The 20063-nt window shown below is 33.2% G+C and overlaps 1 protein-coding gene across 4 annotated transcripts; it reads left to right on the top strand.

The window, feature by feature from the left end:
• Positions 1-3767: 3767 nt before the first annotated feature.
• Positions 3768-19948, top strand: LOC106460030 (ornithine aminotransferase, mitochondrial-like). Of its 4 annotated transcripts, none has more exons than XM_013919715.2 (9): positions 3768-3878; positions 12963-13168; positions 15086-15310; positions 16057-16280; positions 16576-16748; positions 17175-17253; positions 17452-17565; positions 17901-18039; positions 19377-19948. In XM_013919715.2, the coding sequence occupies exons 2-9, from the start codon at positions 12985-12987 to the stop codon at positions 19538-19540; spliced, it is 1302 nt and encodes a 433-aa protein (XP_013775169.1). In that variant the 5' UTR covers positions 3768-3878; positions 12963-12984; the 3' UTR covers positions 19541-19948. The 4 variants fall into 4 exon arrangements, with proteins under 4 accessions (XP_013775169.1, XP_022242332.1, XP_013775168.1 ...); XM_022386624.1 differs by lacking the exon at positions 3768-3878 and adding an exon at positions 6311-6390; XM_013919714.2 differs by lacking the exon at positions 3768-3878 and adding an exon at positions 9041-9102.
• Positions 19949-20063: the final 115 nt, after the last annotated feature.

The raw sequence follows: 20063 nt of genomic DNA, 5'->3' as shown, positions 1-20063 counted from the left end.
TGCAAGTGCGCCTGCGTACCTACGCATTTGCTTAATTGCAATCGCTATAATAATAAATTGATTATTGAATCAAAAATTTCTCTTCAAAACTGGAGTACTTATACCGATTTTCAACAACATCTGAAGACATTCATCATATAATAAACTTCACTTGTAAGTCTTTGACGTTTTGAAACATATAAGAGCATAATATATTATTCTCATTCTGATTATTCTCCTAAACAACTAGCTATAGAGACCAAACTGTTATTAAAGATCAACTGTGCACTCACCAGGATCTCTTCGTAAATGCGAACCTTTTAAGCTTTTATGGAAACAAAATCTTCGATGAGATTACCAAAGTCCAAGTCTCTGGCAATCTCGTTTTAAATATACAATATACCAAGCTGTTTAGCCTTTCTTCCAGCATTGTTATTCTCAAGTATGTCTTTATAAGTTTTACCTTAGAAAAGCTTCTTTCACTTGATGCAAAATCAACGGAATGGTGAGAAGAATCCGAAGAGCAATGTTAAAATACGTACATAAAGCCAAATATTTTTGTGATGTGTTCTTAGTTGTTCTAATCTGCTGTTAAGACCTGTGTTCAATACCCTATTGAAGCAATGTACACGGAAAGCTTCCTGTGCATCTGTGACAGGTTCATTGTCATCAAACATCTTCCTCCTTCTTCGTATTTTAGTTTCCTTGAAAACTGGATCTGTCTGCAGATCATTTCCAGTTGCTCTTGGAAACACTTGTCAGTACAGTTTCGAAACAACTTTCCCGTTATTCTTTTAGCCACTTGCATGTGCTCTCTGAACTTTGTACTGCACTTGCTAATTTTGCCACTTTGTAGTTCTTTATGGACATGGTTGACATGGAACAAAATGTCATACCAACAAAGAACTTGAAATTATTCAGTTCTTTGCACGGAGATTCTGCTTCACTGTTAGCTTGGCGATCATTTGTCATCTCTGCAATTTTGACAAATGCATCATAGAACTCCGGAGTCTGATTCCTGGTAACTTTAACACCCTCAACACGGAACTCTCATCGCGTTTCATTCAGAGGTTTGGCATACAGGTGCTTCCCAAACTAAAAAAAATAGTCCATCACGGTGTTGATGCCAATTCAAGGAGAAACATTAGATGAACCAGCTGAGACATAACAAATAGCCAATAGTCTGGAATACAGTTTAATATCACAGAATAATATTTAGCAGATTTTATTGTGTGTACAATGTTTGTTCGCATAAGAGAAATCAGCTCATTCTGTATTTACTTTCCCAATAGTGGTTATAATATTTCTTCATCTTTCACTCTTCTCAGGTGTTCCTCCACGGTTGGATCAAATTTCGTTATAAACTGTACAAGTGTGTGGCTAGCACAGTTTTTCCACTGAACCATGGAATGTCATGTTGTCCTCAGTTAGACACTGTACGATGGCAAGGAAATGTTCAAAAGCATTTTTCCAGTGAACTCTTTCATTGTTGAATAGTTGTAGGCTTAGCTTATCCACAGTGCATCCGTTGTTCAATCTTTGTTTGAGTTCGAACCATTGCAGGGTAGCTGTCGTGTGTCCATTTGACTTTTCTTGTTCAGACAGATGTACACTAGCATTGACCCAATAACATAATCCACCAGATTCTAAAGCCATGTTACAGTTACGAAAGAGCTTGTTGTAGAAACAAAAAACACAATCCTACGACGTGGAGTACACGAGCCATTGACGATTTACAATTTCTCTATTTGTTATATTTCGTTTCTAGTAGCTTTGTGAAAACGTTTGTCTTGTGTGGTACTTTGGAAAGTCATCCTTTTCAAATTTGTGTGGATCTTTCCTTACAAAGAAATAATAGTTAGCCATACTTGCATGTTCTGGCCAAAACGCAGGACCTTCAAAATTCGGCATGTATATGTCTTCATTCAGTTCATGTATCGTTTTCTTTTTTACTACAACAGAAAGACCCCCAATGGCACAGCGGTATGTCTGTGGACTTACAACGCTAGAATTCGGGTTTCGACACCCGTGGTGGGCAGAGCACAGATAGCCCATTGTGTAGGTTTGTGCTTAATTACAAACAAATACAACAGTAATTAATAACTAATACATATTGTTAAACATTAATGTGCACTTCAGATATACCAAGTGGTACAAAACATATGTGAATGCCTCATTTTCCGACTTGATGAATGAACACTTGTGTAACCATGATGTACGTGCGTCATTTACCATCAATAAGGGATAGCCTTCTGGTTCGTTTCATCTAAACTAAAGCCATGTGTTTTAAAAACTGAGTATGCATCACAATTCATTTACTGCGGATCTGTGTTATATCCAAGTTCTCTCACTGGTTTTACAACCTCCCTCCACTTTGAGTCTTAACATTGCTCTTAAAAATATTTATCGTAGTACATAAGCTTTTATTTAATATTCAGGTGATTATTTCTAATTATAGTTTTGTGTTTACTGTAGGATTTACTGAAGACAGAATGTGTATATTCCGAAAACTTCAATAAATAAGTTGTTATTCGTCACTTCTGTGGTTATATTGTTCTTCTTTAGACTATTTTTTGTCGCGTCATGTATCTGTAAGTGCTATGGATATGAAATTCTGCTCTTTTTCAGGAAATCGATTTCAAATTTAAAAACAGTTAACTTGGACATCACGTTTCTTATGGAATAAAACCTGCAAGATTATCCCTAAGTTTCTGCAACTTAGAACTTGCAAACCGTCACCCCCAGACAAGCTCCACCCATCTCTATCAACAATGTGTCTACTCGACCAGAAACTGAAGCTCAAAGATCACGCACACGTCTCCTCGCTGATAGAGTCGGCTCCTTACTGTCCGAGTTACAATCAATTGAAGTGAGAACTGAGCGAAGTACAAGTTGCTGCCGACGAAAGCCTTTTTGTTTAGTACAAGACTTCATAATAGGGCCAGGAAAGAAAAGTTTTATAAAAACAAAATTTGTATATTATCGATCTTATTAGGAGTTAAATACTGTAATTATTGTTAATTAATCAAACTCGTTCTGTCAATAAAACCAAGGGCGTCACTTGGGAATGGGGAGCGATATAAATGGCCGTCTCATTTCTTTATGCTCGGAAACGTGCTCAAAATGGCAGTTTCTTTAAGTTATTTTTAACGAGGCCGGATTAACATACATAGGCTATATACGCCATAGCATAGGGACCCCAACTGAATTGGGGGACCCACTCGAGGTCACTCCGTCATGTCTCCTCCCTCAAGCCCATTGTGAAATGACGCTCCTGAGTAAAATTATGAACATATTCAGACATGTAAACGTATTTAACAATCTTATGTCATTCGCTCTGCCAATTAAATCGCTCAACGTGATCCTCAGACTCCAGTCATCAAACAAAACTGCATTTTCAACACGATCTTTGTATTCTTCTCTTACTATATATCTGAAAAGTGTGGAAAGAAATAATGTAATAATAAGATTTAATTAATTACCATAAGGCTTTGAACTAAAATATATCTATGTTAATAAAGAAAATATCCTAAATTACGTCAAAACTGTAGATGGTTGTGAGTGTAAAAAAATAATAATCAAGGTTTTCTTAATTAACAATTGGAAAACTTGAGTGCTATATCTTCCCTTGACGGCAAACGACTAAAGTGTATAAGGTTAAAAGATTACTAAGTTATTTGATTCTAAAAGAATTTGATTTTTACTAGTAAACAGACCTTCACCGGTTACGTCATTTCTCGAGCTTGCTGTTGCATACAACATTTCTCCTGTCCCTAAATCTTCGGTTATAATATTTCAGTAAAGGTTCACTTACGTCATGTCATGACGTCCCTTGTAATCCATCATATATAAAGATATAATAACGTACGGCTGTCGAGTCTACTACAAGTACCTCGGAGGTAAGGCAACTTTATTTCTTGGTTTGAATAGCTTTACACTATTACTAATGCGTAATATATAATCTTAGGACTTCAACATATATTCATTTTTAGGAATTCCGAAAGTTGATAGTGCACAGAGGTGTAATAGATGTAATTTAACGTGGGAGAGGGCACAAGATTTATTTGACCAAGCGAAGCGAGCGAATGTGCATCACAGGAACACCCATTACGCCCAGGATCCAGGGCTCGCCTTAGGTTCTGGAAGTGGAAGCTCTTTGGTTCCGGATTAAATTGTATGCATTCTCCTGCTTTTCCCAGGCGTAAATTTCCACATTTTCATGCATTTTTAGTGAAACAGATTGAAAAGTGGGGAGAGGGGGTCTATGCCCTACGCCACTGGTACAGAATTTCGTAAATAGAATTACAATACAAGTCAAAAATAACAAATAATATTTCAGCGGTTTTATATAAAAGTTACCACGAAGGTGAAAAAAAATGCACCTTTACGTCTCTATGGGTTGCTTTTGAGAAACATATTTAATAACTGGAGTTTATTGTGTAAATAATACATTTTATCTTAAAATATACTGTTGCTTTAAGAGTGTTTTATTTATAAGATTAAAATACGCGCTTTATATACAGCAGCGTTTTCCAAACTTTTTTGGCCACGGATCACTTTTCAGCTGAGAAAAAGCTTACGGTACACTAAACACGTGAAATATCAATGTATAGGGTATGTTGTGCGCGCAGTGCCATCTAGAGTTGTATATTATTTATTTAATGAAATTACATATTAATGAATTTTTCATTTTTGTGCTTATAATATATTTTAGGTACAAACCTCTCCACTAAGATATTATGTAGAATAGATATGGCATCTTCTATAATTCTTCTTCAATTCGAAATCGATATTATCTAATTCTAATACATAGGAAATTATTTCATAATAAGTTACGATCGTACAAAAAGTGTTAAATATTTTACTGAAATTTAAAATCGTGATTTTCTTAAGGAGCACATATCAATCTCGACGGCCCCCCAGTGGCACAGCGGCATGTCTGCGGACTTACAACGCTAGAAACCGAGTTTCGATATCCGTGGTGGGCAGAGCACAGATAGCCCATTGTGTAGCTTTGTGCTTAACTTTAAAACAAACAAACAATCTCGGACGGAACACCAGTGCTCCGCGGAACATAGTTTGGGAAACGCTGATATAGAACATTAAATAATAAGTCTCCCGGTGGGACAGCGGTAAGTTTACTGACTTGCAACACAAAATTCTGGGGTCGATTTCCAGCGGTCGACACAGCAGTTAGCTCAATGCAGCCTTTTTCTACAACAAACAAACACACAATTATTAAGTAATAATAACAAAATATGTTAAATCCCTTGTCTCCAAAGTGAGTTTAGACGAATACAAGAATGCAAACTGATTAAAACTTATTTGAGTTAACAAGAGTATAGAACCCTTACTCTTCAGTTAGACTTTTTTGTTTCTTTTGATGTTGTAAATGCAATAACGAATTTGAACATTGCGTAAATCATGAAATGTCTAAACTACGATAGAAATGTATATCTTGTATCCATATCTCTTTTACCCCAGTTTCTACGCAGAGCGTGATTTTATATTTATATTTTTTTTTCGTTAACGAGACCCCAAACCATGGAACCTCATTTCAATAATCCGACCCACTAACCAGTGGGCTGCACTTGGTCTCGGTTATTTCGGATCCTTTTTATTTTATTTCAAAACGATCATATTTAGCTTCCTCTTAAAGGTAGTTCTTAGAAAGTTCGTACAATGTTTAAACGTTTATTTATTGTTTTTAAATTCAAGCATGTTATCGTTACTATTCTCAATAAACAGTGCAGTGAGAGCCAGAAGACTTTGACAGAAAACGCGATGGAGGATGCATTTTGAGGAACAAGTGCGTTATAACAGTGACGGTTATATCCCACTATTAGCCTAAGACTTGATGATGAGAGCGTTGGTGACCAGCGCTATCTCCCCCTCTAGTCCATCGGTTAGAAATTAGGAACTGCTGGTACAGATATCTCTTGTGTAGCTTTGAGCAAATATTCAAAGCAAACAAAAGTTGGACGCATTCCAAAATTCAAGATACTAATCAGCGTAGAAACTACCATGACGCCATGGCTGGTTTAACACATTTTGTTCACATATTCCAGATGGACTTCAGGGATAAGAAAAATGGTCGGCATAGCTTTAAATTAAGTGAGAAAACGGGAGGTCTGATGACGCGTGCTGATACAGAGTAGACGATTAAAGAGCAGAAATTCGGAATCATGTCCTTAGTGCATGCACGTGTATTCAAATTTACTTGGATAGTATGTTTTGTTATCTTTTCTTTTGGACTGGTGATGGTTCTGTTACTTTGAGCTGGAACTTTGGACTGACTGCTGTCTGAAGGTCACTACTTGCTCTACGTTCTATATCACCATAAATAATGGAGAAAAATTCTCGCTTCATCGCCCTTTGGGACATTAGTACTCATTGTTTCTCTGGTCTTCTGTAAGTACAAGTTAGGTTCATCCATTTCATATCACAAAGGTCACCCGTGAACCCTCTAATCTTCCGGAATATATTGGCTACCTTCTCTCACAGCTTTTGGTTTTTACATTTTCGACTTTTTGAAAGCCATTGCTCCCCCAATGGTTTAGTGCAAGTCTGAAGGCTTATAACGCAAAACAAAACAAAAAAATAACGAGTTTTGTATACTCGTCTTGAGGGCACGGCACGGATAGCCCACTTGTGTAGCTTTGTGCGTAATATCAAACAAACAATTATATATATATATATATATATACATCCTTCTAGACAAAACTGTGACAGTGAAGGTTGAGGCTACACAAGATACTGATTGATCCACATGCACCCTTTTACTGAAACACATTTACCAAACATACAGCGATAAATGTATATTATTTAAATGATATCAGATTCGATTGTTACAATTGTACACTATAGAATACATCAGTGTAAAACTATAATCCACTGACACTGAAATTCTGTTTGTGTAGTGAAAAATTAAAATTTCTTCTATGTGATACGTTTGGGCTCTGTGTAAACTGACTAAAAACTAACTGGTGTTCATGAACAAAATAAAATTTCAAATATTTATAACTATTAAATCATGGGATTGTGAATTTCTCTATACTTCCTTTAGTGAGGAAATCAGCAATTATATTTGTTAATAGTTGATCATAACTTTTGAGGAAGGAAGTTGGTGAGGATATTTGTTAAGGACGTTGCCTATAACACGAAGGTGCCGGATGTGAATGTGACAAGGTTCCATACTCGAATATCTAAAGTAATTGCGACAATTTCTCTGCGGATGCTGGCACACGAGGTGGAAGATCGATTATCATCTGGACATTCTTCGAGTCATAAACAGTACTCGTGTTGAGGTGTATTAACAGCGTCACTGACCACGAGAAAAACGTGGGATATTAGTCTCCAGTGTACTACAGTTGTAATTCTCACAAAATAAATAAATACAACTGGGAATTTAAAAACCTGTAAGTAGGGATCGTAAAAAAAAAAAAAAGTACGGAAACAATGCTGGAGATAACGTAAACATTAATTACTGAAACCACAAACCCTTATTTTGGCTCCATGCTGTTAACTAGAATTACTTCTGGTAGAGTCAAAATAAGAATCTGTAGTTTGAGTAAATAATGTCTACAGTATCTCCAGTCTTATTTCTTTACTTTTATATATAGGTAGTAGCTAGCTGATACGGTTCGTGATGATTTACTGTAGCTATTGACTATTTGATTGCATTAGTTCGAGATGTAAAATGATAAGTTGCAATAGCAAAAAAAAGTAAACAAAGAAGCTTAAGGTTTGAGACATAGTGTTGACATTATTTTCTCAAGCTACAAATCCTTATCTTGATTCTCCTAAGTATTACAGCTTTAGACATACAGTCGAAATAGGGAATTGTAGCTTCAGGAAATAATGCCAATACTATGTCTCAAACTTTAAGCTTGTTTGTTTTACTTTTTTTTTTGCGATTGCATTTTCACTTTAAGCTACCTATCTTATTTCTGTAATTTTCTGAAGATCCCTATTTGCACTTTATAGATTTAATAATCTTGTTTTAGATAAAGTTAGAAATACGAGTATATTCCACCTCTTGGCTGTGCGAAAAGATTGAAGACTCATATTCATTTATTTATAGTTAAACATAAAGCTACACAATAGGTTATCTATGTTGTTATCACCACGGGTATCGAAACCCGATTTTTAGCGTTATAAGTCCACAGACATGCCGCTGAGCCACGGAGGACCTGAGGACTTATAACGTTTAAATGTGGTTTCGATACCTGAATTGGGCGCAGCACAGATAGCTCTTTTATGTTTGTTTGGAATTAAGCACAAAGCTACACAATGGGCTATCTGTGCTCTGCCCACCACGGGTATCGAAACCCGGTTTCTAGCGTTGAGAGTTCGCAAACATACCGCTGTGCCACTGGGGGGCGCTCTTTTATGTAGATTTGCGTATAACAAATTATTAAAAATACCAGTGACTTGTGTTAGAATTTAACGAACTCTGAAAGTGAACATTAGGCCTGGGAAATTAATAAGAAATATGGGTGTGATATCAGACTTATGTATATCAAGCATTAAAAAACAACAACAAAAAACTACCTCTTATGAATAGAAACTCGCTGTAATAACAAGAAAACGTTAAAAGACAACTAAAATGAGATTTGGCATTAGGTAGCTGTCAAATGATACCTTTTTCACAAAAGGATAGCGAAAATCCGATATCCTATCTCTAATTGACTTTGATGGTTAACTTTGCCAAATGCTTTTATGCACTGCTAAGCACAAAGTAGACATAAATCTTCCTAGCAAGGTTGATTTTACCCTAATTCATTTTATAGCAAGGGGGTCAGGAGAACTTCCCCGGCGGACGCTCGGTAGTGCAACGGAAAAAGCTGTCAAATGTACTTATTAAAAAAAAAGAAATAAAAATATTTTTAGCTAAAGTTCTTGGGTAAATCAGCTAGTAGATACAAAAGAAAAATTGCATTTAATAACTTCTAAAAGCTTAACTTAATATCATTCTACGTTATAATTACTTGTATTCATAACTTTATCTGCCTGCCTTTTCTGAAGTTATTATTTAAAGCAGCCTTGAGCACCAGGTTGTGCTAACTTATTTTTATCTTTTCGTAGGATTCCTTCTCGACTTTAAGACTCGCTCCGACTTAGGTAGGCTCGTCGCAATAAAGCTTTCTCACTTAGTACTACAAGAAATCTGTAATATTCGAGATGAACTTAAAAAGTTTTAATGTTTGAATAATAGCTCTTTATATTGTTATTGTAAGTTAATAGTAAACTTTGGTGTATTGGTCTTAGTCATTATTTGCTATTAGTATTATTAATAATGATATAGTATTATTAGTTATTAACATTGTCATTAGCAAGCATGTGTTTTACACAAACTACCCATATTTTTGCGTGCGTGAAAGTACCACGTGGTTGTGTATTACATTCACCACAGCTTAGTAATAAGGAACTGTTGATAGTAATATTATTAATACCATTTCTGGTCTGATAGTGGATATAGGTGGAAAAATAGCTTTTATGTTTTAGTTAGAAACTGATACACATTACAGACCATCAGATGATACTTGTAATTATAGTGAGATTAAGATTTCAGCTGTTAATTTATGAGGTTATAACTTATAATTATGAGGAATTTTAGGAGAATATATGTTTACAAATGGACATTGTTTAATAGGTTTAATGCTTTATTGCATATGGAGATTAGGAATGATGGGACTTTTAATTACAAATGTAAAAAACAAATTTTGAAGGGATGCAACAAGAATTATATATTGTCAATTGGGCAACTGAATTAATTGAAGATACCAATTTAATATGGAAAATATATATATTCAAAATAGACATGCTCTTTATAGAGAGAGAGAGAAAAAAAAATGGGTGGCTGCAAGCAGAATACCATGTTGGCTTGCAAAAAGTATAAGAGATCAAATTAAAGAAAAGCATTATAAATTGGAGAAATTTAAATTGATTGCTATGAATGGAGGATTAAAGAAGATCAAGAAAGTTGGCCAAAACAGGAAATTATGAAATCAAAATATGTATATGAAAAAAGGTTAGTTAAAAGCTTACAAATGAAGTATACATTTAAGTGTAAACAAAATTTTAGGATGGAAGTAGGGTCTTTTGAGAGATCATAAAAGATGGCTGGGATACTAAATTTTGCTTTTTTTTTCTTCAATTTTTATTAATGAAGATTTAAGCAGTATTCCATATCCTGAACAGTTACTAGATGCAATGATCAACTAAGGTGATCACATTAATTATAAGTTTGTTAAGAAAAAGTTGGGAAGCGTGAAGAATGATAAGGCTCCTTGCATGACCAGATAATTTCTCCAAGGGTTTGAAGGAGGTTAAGGATTGGATACGAGTCACTTGCTAATGTTTTTTGAAAGCCCTTGAATAGTGGAAAGGTGCCATAAGATTGGAAGTAAGCTTAATATATCCATGTAAGACTAACCTAAATCTTGTAAATTGGTAGAACCTCATGAGATATTATTGGGATTGTAACTGAAATATTGTTAACAGCAAGAACACTCAATTGCTGAAACAATAGATTCTAATCTTTTATAAGTAAAAACTTAGGAAAAGAGTGTTTGATTAGCTATACTCATTACTATGTTGATTTTTTTATTTTATTTTATTTACTTTAAGTGGGTAGCTTGTTCTGAACAAAAGTTAATACTGATTACTCTCCTTTTCCAAAGGAGCTGGAGAATTGTTCAGGTAATTACAGTAGTGGTAGGAAGAATTTTGTTGAATGATTAATAACATGGTTTCCCAACTGAGAAAATCTTGCATTACTAATCTTTTGACATTTCTTGAGGAGGTTAGAGCTTCTTTAGATGAGAGTAGGGGGTAGGTTTCATGCATCTGGATTTTCAGAAAGCATTTGGCAATTTACTACACAAAATGCTTGTTGAAAAAATATCTTTGTGGGTGTGAGGGATAAGTTGGTTAGTTGTTTTGGAAAATAACTAGAGGAAAGAAGGCAGAGGCTTGTTTCAAATTGAATTTGGTCAAACTGGATTAATGTCACAAAAAATAGGTACCTCAGGGCTCAGTGTTGAGACCTTTGATCTTTTTGATCTACATCAATGACATAGATGAAGGAATGGTCAATACATTGGTTAAATATTAAGGTTTTGGGTATTGCTTGCTGTAATGCAAGGTACTGTATGTGGGTTATTATAATTTGAAATATAAGTATAGCTAGGATAGGAATGACCTTAAGAGTGTTATGGAAGAAAAGGATCTTGGTGTTTTGGTTTATCAGTCTATTAAGCCATCCAAAAAACAGGGCAAATAGGACTTTAGGATGTTTTTACAGAAATATCGAAAAGAAGTCTAAAGAAGTTACAATTTAATTATACATGTCACTGGTTTGGCCTCATCTGGAGTATTGTGTTTAGTCTTGGGCTCCTTACCTTAAGAAGGATATTGAATTGTTGGAAAGGGTTGAAAGAAGGGCTACTTGGATGAAAGGTTGTCATACAAATTAAGATATCTGAAATTGGTTGTTTTCTCTTGAATGAAAAGAAGCGTTGCAAAGAATCTGGTTGAAATGTTTACTGTTTAGGACAAGAGGACAACAATATAAATTTTAGTAGGGTAGGAGTCATCTTCAGCTAAGACAGCCTTAATGAACAAGCATGTCCCTTGTTGTCCTTATATGCAAAGAATCTGGTTGAAATGTTTACTGTTTAGACAAGAGGACAACAATATAAATTTTAGTAGGGTAGGAGTCATCTTCAGCTAAGACAGCCTTGATGAACAAGCATGTCCCTTGTTGTCCTTATATGTTATGTTATTGAACTTTTTTTTGCTACCATTTGGCAGAATAGACAAAGTTTAAAAGTTTTTTGTTAGAAAACTGTACGGTATTTTCAGGTCAAACTAGTTTTTCTTTGAGTGGATGGGATACATTTGCTGAATAACAGGAGATTTGAAAATACATCTATAACAGAGTAGTCCTAAATATATTTTAAACCACTGTGTTTGAGAGAACAAAATAAAGAGACTGGACACAGTGTAAAATTAAAATGAACAGTCTTTATTAAGACACACACGCTTGGTTAGCAGAGGATTGTTACTTTTACTGGATCAACTACCTGAATATTTATTCAAGATGGTATCTCAGGCTTTCCCCGTCAATGGTATATATCGGACTGTTTAAATCTAATGTTCCTTACTTAATTGGTACTGTTGTATTTACCCAGAGTGACTAGTGCTATCCACTTGACTGTTCATTCTCATTTAAACATAAAGATATTGTAACCTTGAGATATCACCTGACCTGACATTGGAGAACACTATTGTCTAACTTCTTGCCCAACATCCAACCCTCCCTCCCATGGACAGACCAGTTTTTACCTCAAGAGAATGACAAAAGAACAAAGGCAACCAGAACAAAGTAAATTTAATGACTAAGTATTGTTTCTTGGCACTTGTGTATAATGGTAAAATAATAACACACAAGGTTAAAATGGAAAGGGATTTAACCTGAATATTGTAGATAGAGCATTTAAAAAAATTTACTAATGTTGTAATAGTGGATGAAAGTATAACTTTAGAAGATAAATAAAATAAAATAGATAAATAAGATAAAGTAAATATTAGCTTATATTAACAACCAGCTGGAGTACCAACCTGTTGGATGGGTGAAATAAAAACTTGTTTGTAACAAAGAATAAGAAATTGTGCTTCAATTTTGTTTTCTTTCCTTAACATAATAAACATTAAAAGTGCAATAAAGGTATCAATACTGAAAAGAAAGACACACCGTTTTCAATAATTCTATCAATATGACACACATATTTTGACATTTATTTATATAGGTAATGTACAGTTAATGGAAAAAGCTATAATTTATAAAAATTGAATGTGGCAATAATTTATAACAAAACATAATCTAAAATACTGTTTAATTGAGCATAAAGAATATGTAATAAATGAAAAAAAACTGTAAACTTACATAGTAATATGTATTTATTTAATTTTTGTAGAAGTAAAATTCATCCTGTCAGCATGTTCTCTTCAAAGGCTCTGTCTTGGCTAAGATGTTTCCATAACACTCTTCCTGTGATGGTGAGATCATCTTCTTCAGCAGCTACATTGTATCATATGAACTCCCAAGCCATATTTGAAAGAGAGTCTAAATATGGTGCTCATAATTACCACCCCATACCTGTAGCACTTCATAAAGGAGAAGGTACGGAACATACAAGCCCTAAATTTTATTTGTATTTGTAGAGTTGTTTTTATAAGCTATGAAAATAAGCACAATATATTGTTTAAAAAAAAAAATCTCAAGGCTTCATAATTTATGATGGTTGTAATTTGCATAGAACATAAAAATGGACAACTATCTCGAGCCCCTTTATGAGGTAGTCTTTTCTTTATTACTTTTCACAAGAGGTTTGCTCTGACTTTTAGGAAAGCTCATCCCCGTGATTGCTGTACATCATTGTTTAATTTGTTGAAAATATCTATGCTGTAAGTCAAAGTTAGATTGTAGATAATAATGGAGAGATATTTTCTCCTATGTCTTGTGTAAAAAATTGTGTAATTTACTTAAGGTTCATAAATGTTGCTGTTTTTTAACTGTTCAAATAAAATCTTGGTAAAATATTGCAGGATGACTCGAGTATATTCATAGTTTAAGATTATGTATAGATTGAAAGGGGCTCCTTAATACGTAGACAACGTTTAATGGAATCTGTAAAGAGCATGTTAGCATTTTCTTTTTGAACAGAAACATCAGAAAAGAACATTTCAGACACTCTTTTCTAGGCTTTTACTAAACAAAGCTTAAGTATTAAGGAGTCTCTTGCATCTTGCAATCACGACACTATATCTGGCTATTACTATTTTGTAATATTTACTGAGATTTTTTCAAAACTCATTGAAAAATAATTGTTCAAATAGTTTTTTTAAAATGAGGTATATCAGACAATTGTTGGTTCTTCTGAATTTTATTTTGTGAAGCTAGTTGCTCAATTGTTTTTTTACGTATGCAAAAATAAACACAAGTTTTGATTATAATCTTTTAAAAGTGTGCAGTTTTATAAATTGTAAGTAAATAGTAAATTACGATTTCCAAACAGGTTAAAATCTAATGTGTAGGTTATTATCTTTCCTTGAGAAAATAATTTCTTGAAATACATGCCAATAAAAACTTTAAGTAAATTTGGTCGATGATGCATATTATATTTTACAAGTTCCTCGTTATAGAATAACCAAATTTCACAAAAAGGCACATTGAGGACGTTGAGTTTTATTAAGGAAGTCTTGGACATGGTAATTCATAATGAATTACTTTTCTTGCAAGCTAGCATTTGTTTTTCTTCGTTTCCTCTGTCTTTCAAGAATACAAAAATATAATGAGTGTCCATGTTCAGGATATTGAGAGGACCACTGAACTTGCAATAGCTTTATTTCTAAATGGGTTTGTTATCATAATTGAAAATAACAGAACAGAAATTTTATTTAACACCCCCATCTATTACAATTTTTAAAACATGGGCCAGATTGTCTTGAATAAGACCTATTATTCTCCATGTGCTTCTGGTAAAATTTGGCTTCCGTAAAACAAATAGTTTTTAAGACACAAGCAATGTAAGGATGAGGTTGTATTGGTAATCACTTGTGCTATATGTATATAGGAAATCTGGCACCCGTCTGCTTCCTCTATTGGTTTCAGAGAATGTTTTATATCTTACCATTAAATATTTCTCTTAGTTTTTAAAAGCAGAAGTATAGCTGAATCTGTGAAGTGCTACTGATTGGAGATGAAATGTTTTAATATAAGTCTGTGAAAATTTATCTAGAATTTTTTAAAGTATTTTAATTACACTAAGATATTCATCTCTTGTTTATTCATTTAGTCTTTTCAAACATCATATAACGTGTACACGAAAACACATTTTAAAGTAATAAAGGAAGGTTTTTTGACCATGTTAAATGTACTCGTCAGAAATGAAAAGCTACAAAGTTATTCAAATAAGTCTTTCTCTATCTGTATATGGCAAATCTTTTCATTTGTTTTCATTATTTACTCATATGGCAGTTTAAAAATCTATGTAAATTACTTTGGTAGTCCTGTACATGAGCATTGCCTTGCTTGCAGGTGTATTTGTATGGGATGTTGAAGGGAAGAGATACTTTGATTTCCTCAGTGCATACGGTTCTGTTAACCAGGGACATTGCCACCCAAAGATTCTGAAAACGTTTAGAGAGCAAGCAAGTATTGTAACATTGACTTCGAGAGCCTTCTACAACTCTGCTTTAGGAGAGTTTGAAGAGTTTATTACAAACCTGTTTGGATATGATAAGGTTTTACCAATGAATACAGGTATTGTGTTGATTAACTTGGATATGACCATTTTACCATTGAATAGAGCTAGCTGCATTTATGTACATATGGATGTACTTCTGAAACATCCATAAAAGTGTTCTGTTACAAGAGTAAATAAAACCCAAAATTCAGAGTAACAAATATTTTTATTTCTTGCTTTTGAAGTTTGTATGTCATGTTGTGTTTGTATCTTACAGACTGCATAATTTTTCTCGTGATTCGTGGCATAAGCACGTTTTACTGACGTCACGACAGTACAAATTGCAACGTTAAGCATCACTTATGTGATGTCATTTTAATATCTACCGACTGACTGATAGACTACACACTACTTTATAGTGGTGCAGGTGTTTAAAACGGGTGGGAAGGGGCATGAGTTAATATTGTTGTGAGATGTTAAGGAAGGATTAAAAAGTAGCACACGTGTGCAGTCGTATGTGTTTTTATAACTTAAGTTATAAAAGTAAATCTTATTGTCAGAAAATATTTTTTATATTTGCTTTGATCTAATTGATATTTTAAAAAATGTATAAAACCTGCAGAACTGATTGTTTGTTTTTTAATGATTTTGGCATCGCATTATAAAAGGCTTAATGTGACACAACCATATCCTGCAAATTGTTGGAATGGCATCACAGTACTAAAGATTTTAGTAAACAAAACAAAACCTTTTTTTGAACTATTTTAGAAAATTGTACACACGGTAGAATTGTTTTAAGCTGTTTGTTTTGATCTTCTGATAGGAGTGGAAGCGGGTGAGACTTCTTGTAAACTGGCTAGAAAGTGGGGCTATGAAGTTAAAGGAATCCCTAAAAATTCAGCAAAGATTGTGTTTGCAGAAGGGAATTTTTGGGGACGTACCATGGGAGCTATATCTAGTTCGACCGACCCCGAGAGCTATGAGGGGTTTGGTCCTTTTATGCCTGGCTATGTTATCGTTCCATATAATGATTTAACTGCTCTTGATGTAAGTCTAACATAAATACTAACTTAAATCATTCTTAATTCAGGCTCTGAGATGTTTGTGTAATGTAGAAATCAACTTGCAACTTGATGACATATTTTATAATTTCACAAAAGCTCAGATTGTAATAACACAGTTTAATTTCTAATTACCTTTTGCTACGTGGATGGATAATGTAATTTATATAATTAAAGAAGGAAACTAACATTTCTATACTGTTTCATTGCATATAATACTTTTAAGTAGTTTATTTTCTTGAATCATCACCAATTACCCAGATTTCTTCTTTGCCTCACAGAGGGCTTTGCAGGATCCACACATTTGTGCCTTCATGATAGAACCGATCCAAGCTGAAGCAGGTATTATAGTTCCTGAGGCTGGCTACTTGACAGGTGTACGAGAACTGTGTACCAAACATAATGTTTTGTTGATAGCTGATGAAGTACAAACTGGACTAGCAAGGACAGGCAGGTATGAAATATCAAAATTCTGTCTCATCAAAGATGAAACATGTTTATTCTGTACATGTTTGAGCTTCTCATAAAATATCATACTGTAGCAGTTTTCAATTTCATCAGAAAATAAAAAAGTAATTGTCTGGATTTCTTTGCATAATTGTTATTATGGAGATATGGCAGGTTTTTTTTTAATGATTATCTTAATGGTACTTGTAAGAAACTGTATCTTAAAACTAAATGTGTGAGTTGTTAATGTGTCTTACTAGCAAGCGGTTGTGGATTAACCCTTTATCTGAGTTAGTAGAACACATGCCTGTTGTGCAAGAGGTTCATGTCCGAGCCAAGAAAATAAAATTTAAGTTATTACACATGTAATTTGACCTTTTAATAGGAAAATATAATTTCAAGAAACTAAATCTTTTTCCTTTTTTTTTTCCAGGCGGTTGTGTGTGAACCATGAAAATGTACGACCAGATGTCTTGATGCTAGGGAAAGCTCTCTCTGGTGGATTTTATCCAGTAAGTGTAAATATTCTGATGTTAGATTATTATTATTATTTTAAACATGGATTTTATACATTAAAGATCGCAGTGTCTGCATATTTTCAAACCTAGATTTCATTTTGTATTTGTCTCCCAGTTATTAATTTAAGAACAGCATGATACTTGTAGAACTGATTTCAAAGTAATAAGAATTAAATGCTTTTTTTTTTTCAGGTGTCTGCTGTTTTAGCAGATGACTCTATTATGCATGTGATCAAACCAGGACAACATGGTTCAACTTATGGTGGGAATCCTCTGGGTGCTAAAGTAGCCATCACTGCTCTTCAGGTAAAAATTTGAACTAAACTATTTCAAAACTGCAAAATAAATATTGTATTTTATGTTATTTTTCAACTCTTTCATTTTTTTATCTCATAAAACTCCAGTCACCATATAGATAGCTAATAACAAAGTATAATTTTCAATATTTTTACTTTAATGCTATTATTTACCTTTGCACTAATGATACTTTTCCATCAACACTATTTTCAAATGATATCACTACACATGAAATGCTTTAGAAGTTTTATGAAGAACTAAACATACCCGAAAGTTGTCAAAGAAATATATTTGTTTTTTAAAACCTATAAGTGCATATGAAATGAAGCGTTTGTTTTTTCAAGGTTTTGGATGAAGAAAAATTGGCTGAAAATGCTGAAAAAATGGGACAGATTCTAAGGGGTGAATTACAAAAACTACCAAAAGAAATTGTAAAGACTGTCAGAGGGAAGGGTTTACTGAATGCTATTGTTATTACTGAAAGTAAGTTTCTTTCTTTCTTTGTGTGTATGTGTGACAAAAGAACACCATTTTTCAAAACTATATGATATGTACAGAGTAGTCCAAAAGTTAGTTTCGTTTCTTGAAATCCTTCTGTGTGAATAGAATTTGATTTGCAGCAACAAATTTTATTGATTCTTTCTTTAATCTATATGCCATGTTTATTTATGGTACAAGAAAGAGCATTATATTTGCATTGAAACATATTTGTTACTGGAATGAATTTTTTACTTGGTCTTTAATTACCATTCAAATACTTCAAACTTTTCCAATTTTTGTTTTTAGTTTTCAAAGCTACATAATAACCCTTATCACTATAAACCACTGGATATTACTGCCTTAAGCTTTGAAATGCAAGATATAGGGTAGCTTTTGAAAATATCGAAAGAGAAATTCAAATGTTTTGTAGCTTCAGAAAATATGAACTAAATGCAAAGTTAAGGTTTGTCTGGAACACTGACAAAATAACCATGTAAGTAAAAATTTACCCTCGTGTTTGGTGTACGTGGAACCAAACTGTTACAAAGAACTTCATACAAATTGCTTCTAACTTCTGCAAGTTTTCCTGATATGCAAGGAAGTAGTGTATGTGTTTGAATAATTGCATATTAAAATTCCAACAAGCTGATGCCTTAACCCTATTTTTATGTGTGGCTTACCTGTCAAAAAGCAATTCACTGGTTAATTCGTCGCTTAATAATTCAATACGTTGATAGGCAACAGTTTAAAATTATCATAATGTTATTTTTTTAAATCTGATATACTCTTATACAATTGTGTAATGAAGAATGTGCTGAATCAATACTTGTATTGTTCTTCAATAATAGTAACTTTAGGCTAAGTATACGTGTAGCATCCACCAATAAGAATTTATATCAATACCCTTTTCATATTCTACTATTTTCTGTATTTTGTTATAGATTAAAAAAAAGTTTCTTGTTTGAATACACTATTTTTAACTACAAGGTATTAACTGGAGAATTGTGTGGTGTAAAATATTTTTATCCAGATTTTTTTTTTAAATAAAAGTTGTACATTGATCAGATTAACTCTGGTTAATTTTATTTTCTTGTAATTTATGTAGTTTCTTTCTGAAAATACAATTTTCCCTGTAATACATTTAATTATCTATACCCTCAAAATAAAATATGAAAACTGCTTTTTGTTTATTTATTTTTACTTCATATTTTATATTTTGATAATACAGAACATTAACCTTCTATTACATAATTCTACTTAATTGATAGATTATGTATTTATTTTTTCCTGATATTAGTATAACCTGTTAGAAAATTGTATTGTATATCTTTGTAACATAGAATACGATGCATGGGACATATGTCTGAAATTCAGAGATAGAGGCCTTCTGGCAAAACCAACACATGGTGACAAGATCAGATTTTCACCTCCGTTGATCATCACAGAAGAACAGATACAAGAATGCAGTCAGATAGTGAAGGAGACAATTGAATCATTGTTATGAGCAAAAAAGTTTTTGATGTGTTCACTTAAATAACAGGAAAATGCTGTGAATGCAAATAGTGGAATCTGTTTTATAATATTTTAATTTATGTTTATTAGTGGACTGTTGGTGCTTTAAACTTCAAATAAAAGTTTGTTTTATGTACCAGCATTTGTTAGTTTTTTTTGAAGTCTTGCATTATAAATCCTTAAACTTACTGCTGGCCCACCGAAGATTATTGATTATTATGAAGTATCATCTAAATTAGATGTGATAAGGAAAGATATGTTATATATATAAAGTGTTTACCAAATAGTGGAATCTGTTTTATAATATTTTAATTTACGTTTATTAGTGGACTGTTTTTTTAATTTTTGTTTATATGGACTGTTGGTGCTTTAAACTTCAAATAAAAGTTTGTTTTATGTACCAGCATTTGTTAGTTTTTTTTTTGCATTTAACAGAAAACAAGCATTTCCAAAAATGACATTTTTGGGTCATCAGTTGCAAGTTATCAAAATCTTAATTTATTAATTTAAACAAA

The sequence above is a fragment of the Limulus polyphemus genome, unplaced genomic scaffold, assembly GCF_000517525.1.
Source record: "Limulus polyphemus unplaced genomic scaffold, Limulus_polyphemus-2.1.2 Scaffold695, whole genome shotgun sequence".
Classification (NCBI taxonomy): domain Eukaryota; kingdom Metazoa; phylum Arthropoda; class Merostomata; order Xiphosura; family Limulidae; genus Limulus; species Limulus polyphemus.
The sequence above is the reverse complement of the archived record's forward strand: the minus strand, read 5'-3'. Positions and strand labels throughout refer to the sequence as shown.

Bases quoted from the DNA above. Each gene is read 5' to 3' on its own strand.
- LOC106460030 (XM_022386624.1), top strand. From the start codon at position 6,326: ATGGAGAAAAATTCTCGCTTCATCGCCCTTTGGGACATTAGTACTCAT. The intron at 6,391-12,962 runs GTAAGTACAAGT...TAATTTTTGTAG, and splicing joins CATTGTTTCTCTGGTCTTCT to AAGTAAAATTCATCCTGTCA. The intron at 18,040-19,376 runs GTAAGTTTCTTT...TTTGTAACATAG, and splicing joins TGCTATTGTTATTACTGAAA to AATACGATGCATGGGACATA.